This window comes from Oncorhynchus masou, chromosome 12, assembly GCF_036934945.1.
Source record: "Oncorhynchus masou masou isolate Uvic2021 chromosome 12, UVic_Omas_1.1, whole genome shotgun sequence".
Lineage (NCBI taxonomy): Eukaryota > Metazoa > Chordata > Actinopteri > Salmoniformes > Salmonidae > Oncorhynchus > Oncorhynchus masou.
Window position 1 is genome coordinate 94,798,749 of NC_088223.1, and position 17,908 is coordinate 94,816,656.

At 43.6% G+C, this 17,908-nt stretch overlaps 1 protein-coding gene across 2 annotated transcripts; it reads left to right on the top strand.

Moving 5' to 3' along the window:
- The first annotated feature begins 534 nt into the window (after window positions 1-534).
- On the top strand, window positions 535-7,456 carry cfap300 (cilia and flagella associated protein 300). Of its 2 annotated transcripts, XM_064982494.1 has the most exons (8): window positions 535-987; window positions 1,269-1,350; window positions 1,468-1,537; window positions 2,009-2,044; window positions 4,182-4,339; window positions 4,459-4,622; window positions 6,078-6,144; window positions 6,704-7,456. In XM_064982494.1, the coding sequence occupies exons 1-8, from the start codon at window positions 893-895 to the stop codon at window positions 6,833-6,835; spliced, it is 804 nt and encodes a 267-aa protein (XP_064838566.1). In that variant the 5' UTR covers window positions 535-892; the 3' UTR covers window positions 6,836-7,456. The 2 variants fall into 2 exon arrangements, with proteins under 2 accessions (XP_064838566.1, XP_064838567.1); XM_064982495.1 differs by lacking the exon at window positions 2,009-2,044.
- The last annotated feature ends 10,452 nt before the right edge of the window (window positions 7,457-17,908 follow it).

The following is a 17,908-nucleotide window of genomic DNA, read 5'->3' on the forward strand; positions in this document are numbered from 1 at the left end:
CTCCAGCCACTTTAATAATGGGAATTGATGGGAAATGATGTAAATATATCACTAGCCACTTTAAACAATGCTACCTTATATAATGTTACTTACCCTACATTATTAATCTCATATGCATACGTATATACTGTACTCTATATCATCGACTGCATCCTTATGTAATACATGTATCACTAGCCACTTTAACTATGCTACTTTGTTTACATACTCATCTCATATGTATATACTGTACTCGATACCATCTACTGTATCTTGCCTATGCTGCTCTGTACCATCACTCATTCATATATCCTTATGTACATATTCTTTATCCCCTTACACTGTGTATAATACAGTAGTTTAGGAATTGTTAGTTAGATTACTTGTTGGTTATTACTGCATTGTCGGAACTAGAAGCACAAGCATTTCGCTACACTCGCATTAACATCTGCTAACCATGTGTATGTGACAAATAAATTTGATTTGAATTTGATTTGGACAGGTGTAATGAATATATGTAAAAATGGCCATAACAGGCGTTCTAATCACCTGTAAATGCACACTGGACAGGTGTAATGAGCGCTTGTAAAAATGGCCATAACAAGCGTTCTAATCACCTGTATATGCACACTGGACAGGTGTAATGAATATATGTAAAAATGACCATAACAAGTGTTCTAATCACCTGTAAATGCACACTGGACAGGTGTAATGAACACATGTAAAAATGTCTTTTGACTCCTAAAAAAAGTTTGTGAAAAATGTTAATTGCAAGTGTTAAGACGAATTCCATGTAGGACTATCTGAACATTTTGGCTTTCCATAGCGCCAAAGAATTTACGAACGCGCCTTTTGGTTGAGCGGGGTTCCGTTGCCATGGTGACCAATAGACATCAACAACACGACGGTCGACATGGCATCTGAGACTAAGTTTTCCTTCAACCTCCTCCCAACCAAGACATTTTCCTTCCTTCAGGACAAAAGCACACTACAACTACTCATGAAATGGTTACGTTATAGATCTTATGGTTTTGTGCCATTTATTTGTCTATGTTTATAGCTAGTTAGCTATAGTTATCAACATCATCCTAGCTAGCTACTGTTACTAACGTTAGCCGACCAGCTATATACAAGACAAACTAGCTAGGTATATCAGTGTGTCAATTCTCTAGTGAAACCAGCTAATGGATTTGTGTGTGTGTGTGTGTGTGTGTGTGTGTGTGTGTGTGTGTGTGTGTGTGTGTGTGTGTGTGTGTGTGTGTGTGTGTGTGTGTGTGTGTGTGTGTCAGGTCCATGCTCGGGCGCATCTCAGCCCAGGCCTTCAGCTTTGACCAGAACTTCTACCCATACAACAGCCACGACTTTACTCTGGTGAGTTAACGTACACACACACACACACACACACACACACACACACACGTTTGTTTCCAGGCACTGCACCTTTTAAAGGGCCAATAGTAATGTCTGTGTGTGTGTGTGTGTGTCAAGAGTTTCTTCAGAGACCCCTGTGTGCTGACCAACCTCAGGAAGATGGAGGCTGGAGCCTGGGTTCCTCTGGGTATGTCATGTCACCTCTATCCCCTCTACCCAGTTAGCAATCCAAAGGCCTGTGTCCCTCCAGAGTGGTCGCGCGCTGTGCAATAGTTTTTTTTTGCCAATTGCCTCATTCATGGGGTGATATGACACTTTGTCAAGCAGCAGCCTTGCTCCTGCCAGTCACATGCCGTTTTCCTCACGCAGCCTACCGTCCCTCTCCCAAACCGCTACACTACAGCTGCCAATCGGAGGCAAGATGCTTTTTCAGCATCAAGCCAGTGGCGTGCATACTCCCTGTCACCACTTATTTGGATCTATTTGTATTATTTAAGATACGTTGGATGCCATGTTCATTTGAAAAACAGTTGGGGATTTCCTATAAGTATTTATAAATACTGTAAATTATTGTGTGTGTGTGTGTGTGTGTGTGTGTGTGTGTGTGTGTGTGTGTGTGTGTGTGTGTGTGTGTGTGTGTGTGTGTGTAAAATATCAGATAGTGAGGGCCAGTCCTGGTTACCTGGATCAACAGGTGACAAAAAATAAATAGTCAAATTAAATGTTTTATTGACAGGCTTCTCACACAGTAAAATGGCAACAAAAGTGACATAGTAAAGGACTCAAAGTGACATTGTAAATATAATAAAATGAAATCAAGTACAGAAACATGCAGATCAAAGAAAATAAATTAACTTAGATAGCCTATAGGCATCTATACTGAACAAAAATATAAACTCAACATGACAATTTCAACAATTTCATGAGTTACAGTTCATATAAGGAAATAGGTCAATTGAAATAAATTAATTAGGCCCTAATCTATGGCAAATGGCTACCAAGACTATTGCTGATGCTTTGCCTGTTTGATGGCTCGTCAGAGGTCGTAGTGTAATTTCTTATAATTGTCCGGGTTAATGTCCCGCTCCTTGAAAGCGGCAGCTCTAACCGATTGGTCAGTGCGGATGCTGCCTGCAATCCATGGCTTCTGGTTGGGGTATGTATGTACGGTTGTTGTGGAGACAATGTTGTCGATGAACTTATTAATGAAGGAGACTGATGTAAATATTATCGGATGAATTCTGGAACATATTCCAGTCTGTGCTTGCAAAACAGTCCTGTAGCTTAGCAACCGCATCATCTGACCACTTCCGGTACTTCCTGTTTGAGTTTTTGCTTGTAAGCAGGAATCAGGAGGATAGCGTTATGGTCTGATTTGCTAAAGGGAAGGTGAGGGAGGGCCTTGTATGCGTTTCTGTGTGTGGAGTAAAGTTGATCTAGAGTTAATGGCAAAGAAGGGGGCCGAGTGATAAATGGCAGATATGTGAGGGCAGAACTAATACACAGGCTCTGACCTCTCACTAAGGGATGGCCAGATGGTTAACTACAAAGCACAAAATGGCCACCCCTACAAGAACTACAGATCCCAAAATAGTCGACCGCCAAAAACGACAATAACCAGAAGCAAAGGGAATGCTAGCAAGGTGGGGCCGACCCACATATTACGGGTCAAGCCACACCAGGAAGAGAGAGAGAGCAAGGAACTGTGGACCTGTGAACCATTGAGAAAGAGGAAGTGATAATATATCTGATGGATTTACCGTGTATGACCTGGACTGTTTGGACTTACCTGTTGGCGGTTTTAGACCCTGATCTACCGAGAACCCGATTTGGGTACCGAGCCCTGCAGTCCTCGACCACGCCTGCGGCCTGGGGGGTCTAGAAACAAACATTCGGGCACTGTCCTGTTCGAAAGAGCTCTCTCTGGTGTGATCTTGTTGTCGGCCTTCCACTTAATTTGTTTACAAACTCTCCTAACCCTGAAGAGAATCGTCACATGTTTTTTCGCTTCCAGTTGCACAGGTTACATGCTGGTAAAAATGAGGTAAAACAGATTTCAGTGTTCTGCAATAAAATCACTGGCCATGAGAAATGCTGCATCGGAATGTGCATTTCCTTGTTTGCTTATGGCCCTGTACAGCTCATTGAGTCCTGTCTTAGTGCCAGCATCGGTTTTTGGTAGTAAATAGACCACTATGAGAAATATATCTGAACTCTCCTGGTAAATAGTATGGTCTGCAGCTTATCATGAGGTATTCTAACTCAGACGAGCAGAACCTTGAGACTTTCTTAACCTTAGTTATTGTTAACAAAGACACACCCCTCCCTTTCTAGCCTTACCCGAGTCTGCCGTCTGGTCTTGACGATCTTGATGATGCATAGAAAAACTATGAAGTTGTACATCCATGCCCTCGTTCAGCCACGGCTCCAAGAAACAGGATATTACCGTTTTTCAGGTGTCGTTGATAAGATAGTCTGGAACGGAGCTCAGCCAGTTTGTTCTCCAGTGACTGCACATTTGCCAACAAAACAGTGGTGGGGTAGATGGACGTAGTCTTGTCTTGTCGCGGCCCTTCTTGCCTCTTTGGAGTCCGGGGTAAGCCGAACGGCCAGAGCTGTCAACTTATTGAAGCAGAAATCTTCATCTAAATTGAGGTTAGTGATCGCTGTTCTGCTGTCCAGAAGCTGTTTTCAGTCATAGGTAATGATGGCAGAGACGTTATGTAAAAAAAGTTAAGATCAGTGTAAAAAAACAGGAAATAGCAGAATTGGTCAGGAGCCCGTAAGACCGCAGGTATCTTCCATCAGTACAGTGTGTGTGTGTGTTCCAGAGGGTGAGGTGGTGTGTGTACAGGCAGAGGTAGTGCCGTGCAGTAAGGTCAGTATGGAGATGTTTGACCCTCTCTACTCCAGTGGAATCATCACATCCTCTGGACACATCAACAAATGTTTCCATGACACACACCCTGACTACGACCTCCTGAGACAGGTAACATATGCACACAATGCACACACACCTTCACAAACACACACACACATTAACGCTATTTATGCAACTTAATAGTCTTTATGCTCCTATTACGCTATCATAATATTGTGTGTGTGTAGATGCTGCAGGAGGATGGCAGTGAGGAGTATGGAGTGATGGAGAGGAGAGAGTTCCTGTTCCTAGTGTTTAAACACATGACTCTGGGAGGAGAGCTGTGTCAGTATGAAGATACCATCAACCCCTACATAGACACCACCAGAACCATTTATAGGGATCTGGTCAGGTATACAGACACCGTACACCACACCATACTCACACCATACACCCCAACATACACCACACATACACCATACACCACACATACACCATGCACCACACATACCATACACCCACACCATACACCACACTGTACACCACACCATGCCACACACCATACACCACACCATACTCACACACCGTACACCACTCCGTACACAAATCAAATTTATTTATATAGCCCTTTCTACATCAGCTGATATCTCAAAGTGCTGTACAGAATCCCAGCCTAAAACCCAAACAGCAAGCAATGCAGGTGTAGAAGCACGGTGGCTAGGAAAAACTCCCTAGAAAGGCCAAAACCTAGGAAGAAACCGAGAGAGGAACCAGGCTATGTGGGGTGGCCAGTCCTCTTCTGGCTGTGCCGGGTGGAGATTATAACAGAACATGGCCAAGATGTTCAACTGTTCATAAATGACCAGCATGGTCCAATAATAATAAGGCAGAACAGTTGAAACTGGAGCAGCAGCACGGTCAGGTGGACTGGGGACAGCAAGGAGTCATCATGTCAGGTAGTCCTGGGGCATGGTCCTAGGGCTCAGGTCCTCCGAGAGAGAGAGAGAAAGAGAGGAGAGAATTAGAGAACGCACACTTAGATTCACACAGGACACCGAATAGGACAGGAGAAGTACTCCAGATATAACAAACTGACCCTAGCCCCCCGACACAAACTACTGCAGCATAAATACTGGAGGCTGAGACAGGAGGGGTCAGGAGACACTGTGGACCCATCCAAGGACACCCCCGGACATGGCCAAACAGGAAGGATATAACCCCACCCACTTTGCCAAAGCACAGCCCCCACACATACACCATACACCATACCATACGCGGGAAACCACACATACACCCACACCATACACCACACTGTACACCACACCATACACCCACACATCATACACCACACCATACTCACACACCGTACACCACACCATACACACCACACCATACACACCATACCGTATACCATACACCACAGCATAAACACACCACACTGTATACCAATATACCACACCATACACCACACCATACACCGTACACCACACCATACACCGTACACATGCACCATACACCATACCTTAAACACACACCATACACTACACACACACACCATACCGTATACCATAAACCACAGCATAAATACACACCATACCGTATACCATCCACCATGCCATACACCACACCATACACACACCACACTGTATACCAATATACCACACCATACACACCACAATGTATACCATACACCATTCCATACACCACACCATACACACACCACACCATAAACATACACCACACACACACCATACCATACACCCACACACACACCATACCATAAACATACACCGTACAGCACACACACACACACCACACCATACACCCCTGCTCTAGTAGATGGTGTCTGTGATGCTTTGTGTTCCAGTGTTCAGAAGAATCCAGAGAGCAAGGAGATCAGTGTGGTTTCCACTGTCATCAAAGTCTCTGCTTTGGTAACATATTATTATTACTGCTATTGAAAGATAATTATTATCAAACACCATTGTAAATGCAACCTATATTTATGTTGATTTATTTTCCCTTTTGTACTTTAACTATTTGCACATCATTACAACACTGGGGCGGCAGGGTAGCCTTGTAGTTAGAGTTTTGGACTAGTAACCAAAAGGTTGGACCGAAAGGTTGGAAGTTCAAATCCCCGAGCTGACAAGGTACAAATCTGTCGTTCTGCCCCTGAACAGGCAGTTCACTGTTCCTAGGCTGCCATTGAAAATATGAGTTTGTTCTCAACTGACTTGCCTAGTAAAATAAAGGTAAAATAATAAATATAGACATATAACACATTTGAAATATCTCTATTCTTTTGTGTAATGAGTGTAATGTTTACTGTTCAGTTTTTATTGTTTATTTCCCTTTTGTTCATTATCTATTTCACTTGCTTTGGCAATGTAAACATATGTTTCCCATGCCAATAAAGCCCTTTAAATTGAAATTATATTGAAATTGAGAGAGAGAGACTCTCAGCCGTATCTTATCCTGTGTTCTCTTCAGGATGCATCCGGTGTGTGTTACCCAGCCAGAGAAGAAGAGGATCAGTCATTCTCCTACCTCATAGTGGACCCCTTCAGAAGACATGTCTATGTGTTCTACCACTGTTATGGAGTAGGCGCCTTCACACTGTAACATACACACACACCAATCCAATGTTTTGGACAATCTGGTAGGGGGAGTGAATGAGTTCCTACTTCAGGAAGAATGGGGAGAAGCTGAGTTGGTCTATTGTCTCAGTAAGTGGCCTGCTAGGATGGACTGTTCCGTCTACAACTACTGTCTGACTGTTCCGTCTACAGCTACTGTCTGACTGTTCCGTCTACAACTACTGTCTGACTGTTCCGTCTACAACTACTGTCTGACTGTTCCGTCTACAACTACTGTCTGACTGTTCCGTCTACAACTACTGTCTGACTGTTCCGTCTACAGCTACTGTCTGACTGTTCCGTCTACAACTACTGTCTGACTGTTCCGTCTACAGCTACTGTCTGACTGTTCCGTCTACAACTACTGTCTGACTGTTCCGTCTACAACTACTGTCTGACTGTTCAGTCTACAACTACTGTCTGACTGTTCCGTCTACAACTACTGTCTGACTGTTCCGTCTACAGCTACTGTCTGACTGTTCCGTCTACAACTACTGTCTGACTGTTCCGTCTACAACTACTGTCTGACTGTTCCGTCTACAGCTACTGTCTGACTGTTCCGTCTACAACTACTGTCTGACTGTTCCGTCTACAACTACTGTCTGACTGTTCCGTCTACAGTCTACTGTCTGACTGTCTGACTGTTCCGTCTACAGCTACTGTCTGACTGTTCCGTCTACAACTACTGTCTGACTGTTCCGTCTGACAGCTACTGTCTGACTGTTCCGTCTACAGCTACTGTCTGACTGTTCCGTCTACAGCTACTGTCTGACTGTTCCGTCTACAGCTACTGTCTGACTGTTCCGTCTACAGCTACTGTCTGACTGTTCCGTCTACAGCTACTGTCTGACTGTTCCGTCTACAGCTACTGTCTGACTGTTCCGTCTACAGCTACTGTCTGACTGTTCCGTCTACAACTACTGTCTGACTGTTCCGTCTACAACTACTGTCTGACTGTTCCGTCTACAACTACTGTCTGACTGTTCCGTCTACAGCTACTGTCTGACTGTTCCGTCTACAGCTACTGTCTGACTGTTCCGTCTACAACTACTGTCTGACTGTTCCAATACTCCAGATGTAATGCAACTCTACACACTATTGATGGTCTTGTCCTTTTGTTTATCAATAAAATTATTGTTTTGAAAATGTTATTTCTATCAAAGATTTTATTTGTATATAATGTCTATATATCTATGACTCTCCTCTCCACTGACCCTGCTGAGAGAGAGAACTTTACAGCTAGTTAGGATGTCACTTTGGATTGGATTGATATACCAGTCATTTTTTAATCTTTATTTATCTAGGCAAGTCAGTTAAGAACACATTTTTATTTACAATGACGGCCTACCCCGGCCAACCCCTAACCCAGATGATGCTGGGCCTATTGTGCGCCGCCCTATGGGACTCCCAATCACGGCCGGTTGTGATACAGCCTGGAATCGAACCAGGGTCTGTAATGACGCCTCTTCTATAATATATTAGTGATTTGTTTGAATTATAGTCATACAACAATAATATGCATATGTTTTACAGGAATGCACCAGTGTGTATTGTGTTACACCAGTAACGTCAGCATCCTAAACAGAGATTTCTCCTTATAATTAGGAATAAATCAACGTCACTGATCTGCCCTTCGCCTGACCAAACAAGTACAGTACATGTAGGCGGATCTCTCTATTATGGAGAACCAAATGAACTCATTATTGTCTTTTGATGAATTTATATAACATTCCAAACTTGTTAAGCATTATCTGATCCAGATACGGCATAATTCAACTATTTGTATCTGTTTGTATCAGTTTCAATGCAGGACTTTTATTTTGAAGGCTAACCACAAATTCCACTATTGTGTCGAGCTTCACACAGGTTGCTCGGCAGTACTGGCCGCTGCTGAAAATGAGAATATCCTGCTTTTCCGTGTGGACTAGACATTAATTGAAAACTTAGTCAGCTAGCTGCTTCAAGGGACACAGAAAGAGCCGGGTCAATGCAGGGGTTTATCGGGGCGGAAGCAAATCTAAATATATTTTAGATTCTTCAAAGTAGCAACCCTTTGCCTTGATGACAGCTTTGCACACTCTTGGCATTCTCTCAACCAGCTTCATGAGGAAGTCACCTGGAATACTTTCCCAACAGTCTTGAAGGAGTTTCCACATATGCGTAGCACTTGTTGGCTGCTTTTCCTTTACTCTGCAGTCCAACTCATTCCAAACCTTCTCAATTTGATTGAGGTCAGGGGATTGTGGAGGCCAGGTCATCTGATGCAGCACTCCATCACTCTCCTTCTTGGTCAAATAGCCCTTACACAGCCTGGGTCATTGTCCTGTTGAAAAACAAATGATAGTCCGACTAATTCCAAACCAGATGGGATGGAATATCGCTGCAGAATGCTGTGGTAGCCATGCTTGTTAAGTGTGTCTTGAATTCTAAATAAATCACAGACAGTGTCACCGGCAAAGCACTATCACACCTCCTCCTCCATTCTTCACGGTGGAAACCACACATGGGGAGATCATCCATTTACCGACTCTGCGTCTCACAAAGACACAGCGGTAGGAACCAAAAGTCTCAAATTTCTACTCATAAGGACAGATTTCCACCGGTCTAATGTCCATTGCTCGTGTTTCTTGGCCCAAGCAAGTCTAATTCTAATTGGTGTCCTTTAGTAGTGGTTTTTTTGCAGATATTCGACCATAAAGGCCTGATTCACACAGTCTCCTCTGAACAGTTGATGTTAAAATGTGTCTGTTACTTGAACTCTGTCAAACATTTATTTGGGCTGCATTTTCTGAGAATGGTAACTCTAATGAACTTATCCTCTGCAGCAGAGGTAACTCTGCGTCTTCCTTTCCTGTGGCGGTCCTCATGAGAGCCAGTTTCATCATAGCGCTTGATGGTTTTTGCGACTGCACTTGAAGAAACTTTCAAAGTTCTTGAAAAATCCGGATTGACTGACCTTCATGTCCTAAAGTAAGGATGGACTTTCATTTCTCTTCGCTTGTTTGAGCTGTTCCTTCCAAAATATGGACTTGGTCTTTTACCAAAGGGTGGCGACTTTGAACAATCTCAAATATAAAATATTGACAGCTTTTTGGTTACTACATCTTTTGGTTACTACACATTACATATTTGTTATTTACATAGTTTTGATGTATTCAATATTATTCTACAATGTAGATAATAATAAAAAATAACTTGTTAGGAACCCCTCGACAACATCCGCTAAAAAGGCAGAGCGCGAAATTCCAAAATATTTTTTTGAAATATTTAACTTTCAAACATTCACACGTGCAATACACCAAATTAAAGCTTGACTTCTTGTTAATCTACACATGGTGTCCAATTTCAAAAATGCTTTAGCACACAGCGAAAGCACACCGTATGATTATGTTAGGTCAGAGCCTAGTCACAAAAACACATACAGCCATTTTCCAGCCAAAGACAGGAGTCACAAAAAGCAAAAATAGAGATAAAATGAATCACTAACCTTTGATGATCTTCATCAGATGACACTCATAGGACTTCATGTTACACAATACATGTATATTTTGTTCGGTAATGTTCATATTTATATCCAAAAATCTGAGTTTACATTGGTGCGTTTTGGTCATTAATGTTGTGCCTCGAAAACCGGCAAATTTATATTGAGTCACATCTATTTACAGAAATACTCATAATAAACTTTGATAAGAGATACAAGTATTATGCACAGAATTATAGATATACTTCTCCTTAATGCAACCGCTGTGTCAGATTTCAAAAAAACTTTACGGAAAAAGCACACCGTGCAATAACCTGAGTACATTTCTCAGACACAAAAACAAGCCAAACATATCTGCCATGTTGTAATCAACAGAAGTCAGAAATAGCATTATAAATATTCACTTAGCTTTGATGATCTTCATCAGAATGCACTCCCAGGAATCCCAGTTCCACAATAAATGTTTGATTTGTTCAATAAAGTCCATCATTTATGTCCAAATACCTCCTTTTTGTTCGTGCATTTAGCCCAGTAATCAAATTTCATAAGGCGCGATCACTAGGTGCAGACGAAAAGTCAAAAAGTTCCGTTACATTCTGTAGAATGTAGAACAATAAGTATTTTTGAATACTTATTGTTTCTTTCCTTGGGTCCAGCTCAGCCCCTTTTCCTGCTCCCCCCATTACCGTGTGTTTATTAATAAACCCTGAGTTTGACGGTAGATTTCAGTTGTCGTAGTTATTTCGTTCTCACTTTTTTACTTTGTCACTATTAGAATTTGTATGAGTTATGTTACAGGTCTCATTACCATCCCCCCTAGACTGTCAGGCCAAAAGGGATGAGTTCCTAACACATCCCATCTGTGGTGAAAGGTGGCAGAGCTAGAGCGGTGTGTATCAGACTGTGGTTCCCAAACGTATTATAGTCCCGACCCCTTCAAACATTCAACCTCCAGCTGTACCCCCTCTAGCACCAGGTCAGCGCACTCTCAAATGTTGTTTTTTGCCATCATTGTAAGCCTGCCACACACACTCACCATACAATACATTTATTAAACATAAGAATGAGTGAGTTTGTCACAACCCGGTTCTTGGGAAGTGACAAACAGCTCTTATAGGACCAGGGCACAAATAATCAGTGCGATTTGCCAAGGCAGGATACTCTGAGCGAAGCCTAATCCAGAAATCTGGCAGGGCTTCTGATTAAATTCTATTTTCACAGAACCAGTTGTTGCAATTTTGATGAGGCTCTCTTGTTCAGATTTCGGTAAGTGGACTGGGCATGAAAGGGATAATGAATCCAGTTGTTTGTGTCATCCGTTTCGGGAAAGTACCTGCATAATTGCACACACAACTCACTGAGGTGCTTCGCTATATCACATTTGACATTGTCCGTAATCTCAAATCAAATTTTATTTGTCACATACACATGGTTAGCAGATGTTAAAGCGAGTGTAGCGAAATGCTTGTGCCTCTAGTTCCGACAATGCAGTAATAACCAACAAAAAAATAAAAAAAAATATATCCCATTTAGCAGACGCTTTTGTCCAAAGAGACTTACAAGTCGGCTGGGGCCACTACTTTTACATATGGGTGGCCCCAGCGGGAATCGAACCCACGATGCTTGGCGTTGCAAGCGCCATGCTCTACCGACTGAGCCACACAGGACCCTACTGAGCCACACAAGTAATCTAACTAACAATTCCTAAACTTCTGTATTATACACAGTGTAAGGAGATAAAGAATATGTACATAAAGATATATGAATGAGTGATGGTACAGAGCAGCATAGGCAAGATACAGTAGATGGTATCGAGTACAGTATATACATATGAGATGAGTATGTAAACAAAGTGGCATAGTTAAAGTGGCTAGTGATACATGTATTACATAAGGATGCAGTCGATGATATAGAGTACAGTATATACGTATGCATATGAGATGAATAATGTAGGGTATGTAACATTATATTAGGTAGCATTGTTTAAAGTGGCTAGTGATATATTTTACATCATTTCCCATCAATTCCCATTATTAAAGTGGCTGGAGTTGAGTCAGTGTGTTGGCAGCAGCCACTCAATGTTAGTGGTGGCTGTTTAACAGTCTGATGGCCTTGAGATAGAAGCTGTTTTTCAGTCTCTCGGTCCCAGCTTTGATGCACCTGTACTGACCTCGCCTTCTGGATGATAGCGGGGTGAACAGGCAGTGGCTCGGGTGGTTGATGTCCTTGATGATCTTTATGGCCTTCCTGTAACATCGGGTGGTGTAGGTGTCCTGGAGGGCAGGGAGTTTGCCCCCGGTGATGCGTTGTGCAGACCTCACTACCCTCTGGAGAGCCTTGCGGTTGAGGGCGGAGCAGTTGCCGTACCAGGCGGTGATACAGCCCGCCAGGATGCTCTCGATTGTGCATCTGTAGAAGTGTGTGAGTGCTTTTGGTGACAAGCCGAATTTCTTCAGCCTCCTGAGGTTGAAGAGGCGCTGCTGCGCCTTCTTCACGATGCTGTCTGTGTGAGTGGACCAATTTCAGTTTGTCTGTGATGTGTATGCCGAGGAACTTAAAACGTGCTACTCTCTCCACTACTGGGGCGGCAGGGTAGCCTAGTGGTTAGAGTGTCGGACTAGTAACCGGAAGGTTGCGAGTTCAAACCCCCGAGCTGACAAGGTACAAATCTGTAGTTCTGCCCCTGAACAGGCAGTTAACCCACTGTTCCCAGGCCGTCATTGAAAGTCAGTTCTTAACTGACTTGCCTGGTTAAATAAAGGTAAAAAAATAAAAATAAAATACTGTTCCATCGATGTGGATAGGGGGGTGTTCCCTCTGCTGTTTCCTGAAGTCCACAATCATCTCCTTAGTTTTGTTGACGTTGAGTGTGAGGTTATTTTCCTGACACCACACTCCGAGGGCCCTCACCTCCTCCCTGTAGGCCGTCTCGTCGTTGTTGGTAATCAAGCCTACCACTGTTGTGTCGTCCACAAACTTGATGATTGAGTTGGAGGCGTGCGTGGCCACGCAGTGGTGGGTGAACAGGGAGTACAGGAGAGGGCTCAGAACGCACCCTTGTGGGGCCCCAGTGTTGAGGATCAGCGTGGAGGAGATGTTGTTACCTACCCTCACCACCTGGGGGCGGCCCGTCAGGAAGTCCAGTACCCAGTTGCACAGGGCGGGGTCGAGACCCAGGGTCTTGAGCTTGATGACGAGCTTGGAGGGTACTATGGTGTTGAATGCCGAGCTGTAGTCGATGAACAGCATTCTCACATAAGTATTCCTCTTGTCCAGATGGGTTAGGGCAGTGTGCAGTGTGGTTGAGATTGCATCGTCTGTGGACCTATTTGGGCGGTAAGCAAATTGGAGTGGGTCTAGGGAGTCAGGTAGGGTGGAGGTGATATGGTCCTTGACTATGTTATGAACTTGAGTGAAGACCCAAAAGCGGTTTTAACAGAAAACAGAGTTCTTTAATGAAAAAACAGGAATGGCATAAATCCTCTTCCAACGTTGTCAGCGGAACAAAAGAACGTTAGTATAGTGCAGGTGGCACCTGCCAGGCAGACTCCGACAGGACAGGACAAGGTGGAAGCAAACGAGACGACAGCTTGCTTCTGGCATCAAAAAACACAAACAAGAATCAGACACTGAAAGTAGCAGGAACAGAGAGAGAAATAGAGACCTAATCAGAGGGGGAAGAGAGAACAGGTGGGGAAAGAGAGAATGAGCTAGTTAGGGGAAATGTAGAACAGCTGAAGAATGAGAGACAGAGAAGGTAACCTAAAAAGACCAGCAGAGAGAGAGAGTGAAGAGAAAGGACAGGAACAGACATAACAAGACATGACAGACTAGTCTCTCAAAGCACTTCATGATGACGGAAGTGAGTGCTACGGGGCGGTAGTCGTTTAGCTCAGTTATCCTAGCTTTCTTGGGAACAGGAACAATGGTGGCCCTCTTGAAGCATGTGGGAACAGCAGACTGGTATAGGGATTGATTGAATATGTCCGTAAACACACCAGCCAGCTGGTCTGCGCATGCTCTGAGGGCGCGGCTGGGGATGCCGTCTGGGCCTGCAGCCTTGCGAGGGTTAACACGTTTAAATGTTTTACTCACCTCGGCTGCAGTGAAGGAGAGACCGCATGTTTCCGTTGCAGGCCGTGTCAGTGGCACTGTATTGTCCTCAAAGCGGGCAAAAAAGTTATTTAGTCTGCCTGGGAGCAAGACATCCTGGTCCGTGACTGGGCTGGATTTCTTCCTGTAGTCCGTGATTGACTGTAGACCCTGCCACATGCCTCTTGTGTCTGAGCCGTTGAATTGAGATTCTACTTTGTCTCTGTACTGATGCTTAGCTTGTTTGATAGCCTTGCGGAGGGAATAGCTGCACTGTTTGTACTCGGTCATGTTACCAGACACCTTGCCCTGATTAAAAGCAGTGTCCGGAAACACACCAGCCAGCTGGTCTGCGCATGCTCTGAGGACGTGGCTAGGGATGCCGTCTGGGCCAGCAGCCTTGCGAGGGTTAACACGTTTAAATGTTTTACTCACGCCGGCCACGGAGAAGGAGAGGGTGGGCCCACAGTCCCTGTTAGCGGGCCTCGTCGGTGGCACTGTATTATCCTCAAAGTGGGCAAAGAAGGTGTCCGCGACGTGGCTGGTTTTCTTTTTGTAGCCCGTGATTGCCTGTAGACCCTGCCACATATGTCTAGTGTCTGAGGCGTTGACTTGCACTCCACTTTGTACCTCTACCGATATTTTGCTTTTTTGATTGCCTTACGGAGGGAATAACTACACTGTTTGTATTTGGCCATATTCTCAGTCATGCTTTCAGTTTTGCGCAAATGTTGCCATCCGTTCACGGTTTCTGGTTAGGGAGGCTTTAATAGTCACAGTGGGTACAACATCTCCAATGCTCTTCTTTATAAACTCACTCACAGAGTCAGCGTATAAATCAATGGTATTCTCTGAGCCCAGAACATTTCCTAGTCCGCGTGATCAAAACAAACAGCTCGCAATAAAGCATGGATGTTATGATGGACAAAGAGCAAGATTATTTTGATTTGTCTAAAGCCAGTCAAACATCGATGATCATATCACCAGAATAAGACCTGAATATTTATTGGAAAGGAGCATCAAGCTCATCATCTTGCACTTTCACCACCCTGTGAAGTTCATCATAACTTATTTCATCTGTAGCTTAATAAACTGCATGCTTTCCAGTCGAGTCGTAGAGAGGAAGATCTCGTCAGTGACTCAACCCACTCAAGTGATGCACCCCTCCTAGGGACGGCATGAAAGAGCACCAGTAAGCCAGTGACTCAACCCCTGTAATAGGGTCAGAGGCAGAGAATCCAAGTGGAGAGGGCAACTGGCCAGGCAGAGACAGCAAGGGAGGTTCGTTGCTCCAGAGCCTTTCCGTTCACCTTTGTACCCCTGGACCAGACTACACTCAATCATATAACCCACTGAAGAGATGAGTCTTCAATAAAGACTTAAAGGTAGAGACCAAGTCTGCGTCTCTCACATGGGTAGGCAGACCATTCCATAAAAATGGAGCTCTATAGAAGAAAGCCCTGCCTCCAGCTGTTTGCTTAGAAATTCTAGGGACAATTAGGAGGCCTGCGTCTTGTGACCGTAGCGTACATGTAGGTATGTACGGCAGGACCAAATCAGAGAGATAGGTAGGAGCAAGCCCATGTAATGCTTTGTAAAACCTTGAAATCAGCCCTTGCCTTAACAGGAAGCCAGTGTAGAGAGGCTAGCACTGGAGTAATATGATCACATTTTTTGGTTCTAGTCAGGATTCTAGCAGCCGTATTTAGCACTACCTGAAGTTTATTTAGTGCTTTATCCGCGTAGCCGGAAAGTAGAGCATTGCAGTAGTCTAACCTAGAAGAAACAAAAGCATGGATGAATCTTTCTGCATCATTTCTGGACAGAAAGTTTCTGATTTTTGCAATGTTACGTAGATGGAAAAAAATCTGTCCTTGAAACAGTCTTGATATGTTCGTCAAAAGAGAGATCAGGGTCCAGAGTATGCCGAGGTCCTTCACAGTTTCATTTGAGACGACTGTACAACCATCAAGAATAATTGTCAGATCCAACAGAATATCTCTTTGTTTCTTGGGACCTAGAACAAGCATCTCTGTTTTGTCCAAGTTTAAAAGTAGAAAGTTTGCAGCCATCCACTTCCTTATGTCTGAAACACAGCTTTCTAGCAAGGGCAATTCTAGCAATTTTTCACCATGTTTCATTGAAACATACAGCTGTGTGTCATCCGCATAGCAGTGAAAGTTAATATTATGTTTTCGAATGACATCCCCAAGAGGTAAAATATATAGTGAAAACAATAGTGGTCCTAAATCGGAACCTTGAGGAACACTGAAATTTACATTTGACTAGTCAGAGGACAAACCGTTCACAGAGACAAACTGATATCTTTCCGACAGATAAGATCTAAACCAGGCCAGAACTTGTCCGTGTAGACCAATTTGGCTTTCTAATCTCTCCAAAAGAATGTGGTGATCGATGGTATCAAAAGCAGCACTAAGGTCTAGGAGCACGAGGACAGATGCAGAGCTTCGGTCTGACGCCATTATAAGGTAATTTATCACATTCACAAGTGCAGTCTCAGTGTTATGATGGGGTCTAAAACCAGACTGAAGCATTTCATATACATTGTTTGTCTCCGGGAAGGCAGTGAGTTGCTGCGCAACAGCTTTTTCTAAAGTTTTAGTGAGTGCCACTTTTAGTGAGTTTGGTACACATCCGGTGGATAGAGAGCCGTTTTATTATGTTCAACATAGGAGGGCCAAGCAGAGGAAGCAGCTCTTTCAGTAGTTTTGTTGGAATAGGGTCCAGTATGCAGCTTGAAGGTTTAGAGGCCATGATTATTTTCATCATTGTGTGAAGAGATATAAAACACTGAGTGTCTCTCTTGATCCTAGGTCCTGGCAGAGTTGTGCAGATTCAGGACAACTGAGCTTTGAAGGAATACGCAGATTTAAAGAGGAGCCCGTAATTTGCTTTCTAATAATCATGATCTTTTCCTCAAAGAAGTTCATGAATTTATTACTGCTGAAGTGAAAGCAATCCTCACTTGGGGAATGCTGCTTTTTAGTTTGCTTTGCGACAGTATCAAAAATCAATTTTGGATTGTTCTTATTTTCCTCAATTAAGTTGAAAAAATAGGATGATCGAGCAGCAGTAAGGGCTCTTCAATACTGCTCGGTACTGTCTTTCCAAGCTAGTCGGAAGACTTTCAGTTTGGTGTGGCACCAATTTTCTGGAATCTTGCGTCAGAGCTCAGGTATTTTTTGTATACCAGGGAGCTAGTTTCTTATGACAAATGTTTTTAGTTTTTAGGGGTGCAACTGCATCTAGGGTATTGTGCAAGGTTAAATTGAGTTCCTCAGTTAAGTGGTTAACTGATTTTTGTCCTCTGACGTCCTTGGGTAGGCAGAGGGAGTCTGGAAGGGCATCAAGGAATCTTTGTGTTGCCTGAGAATTTATAGCATGACTTTTGATGCTCCTTGGTTGGGGTCTGAGCAGATTATTTGTTGTGATTGCAAACGTAATAAAATGGTGGTCCAATAGTCC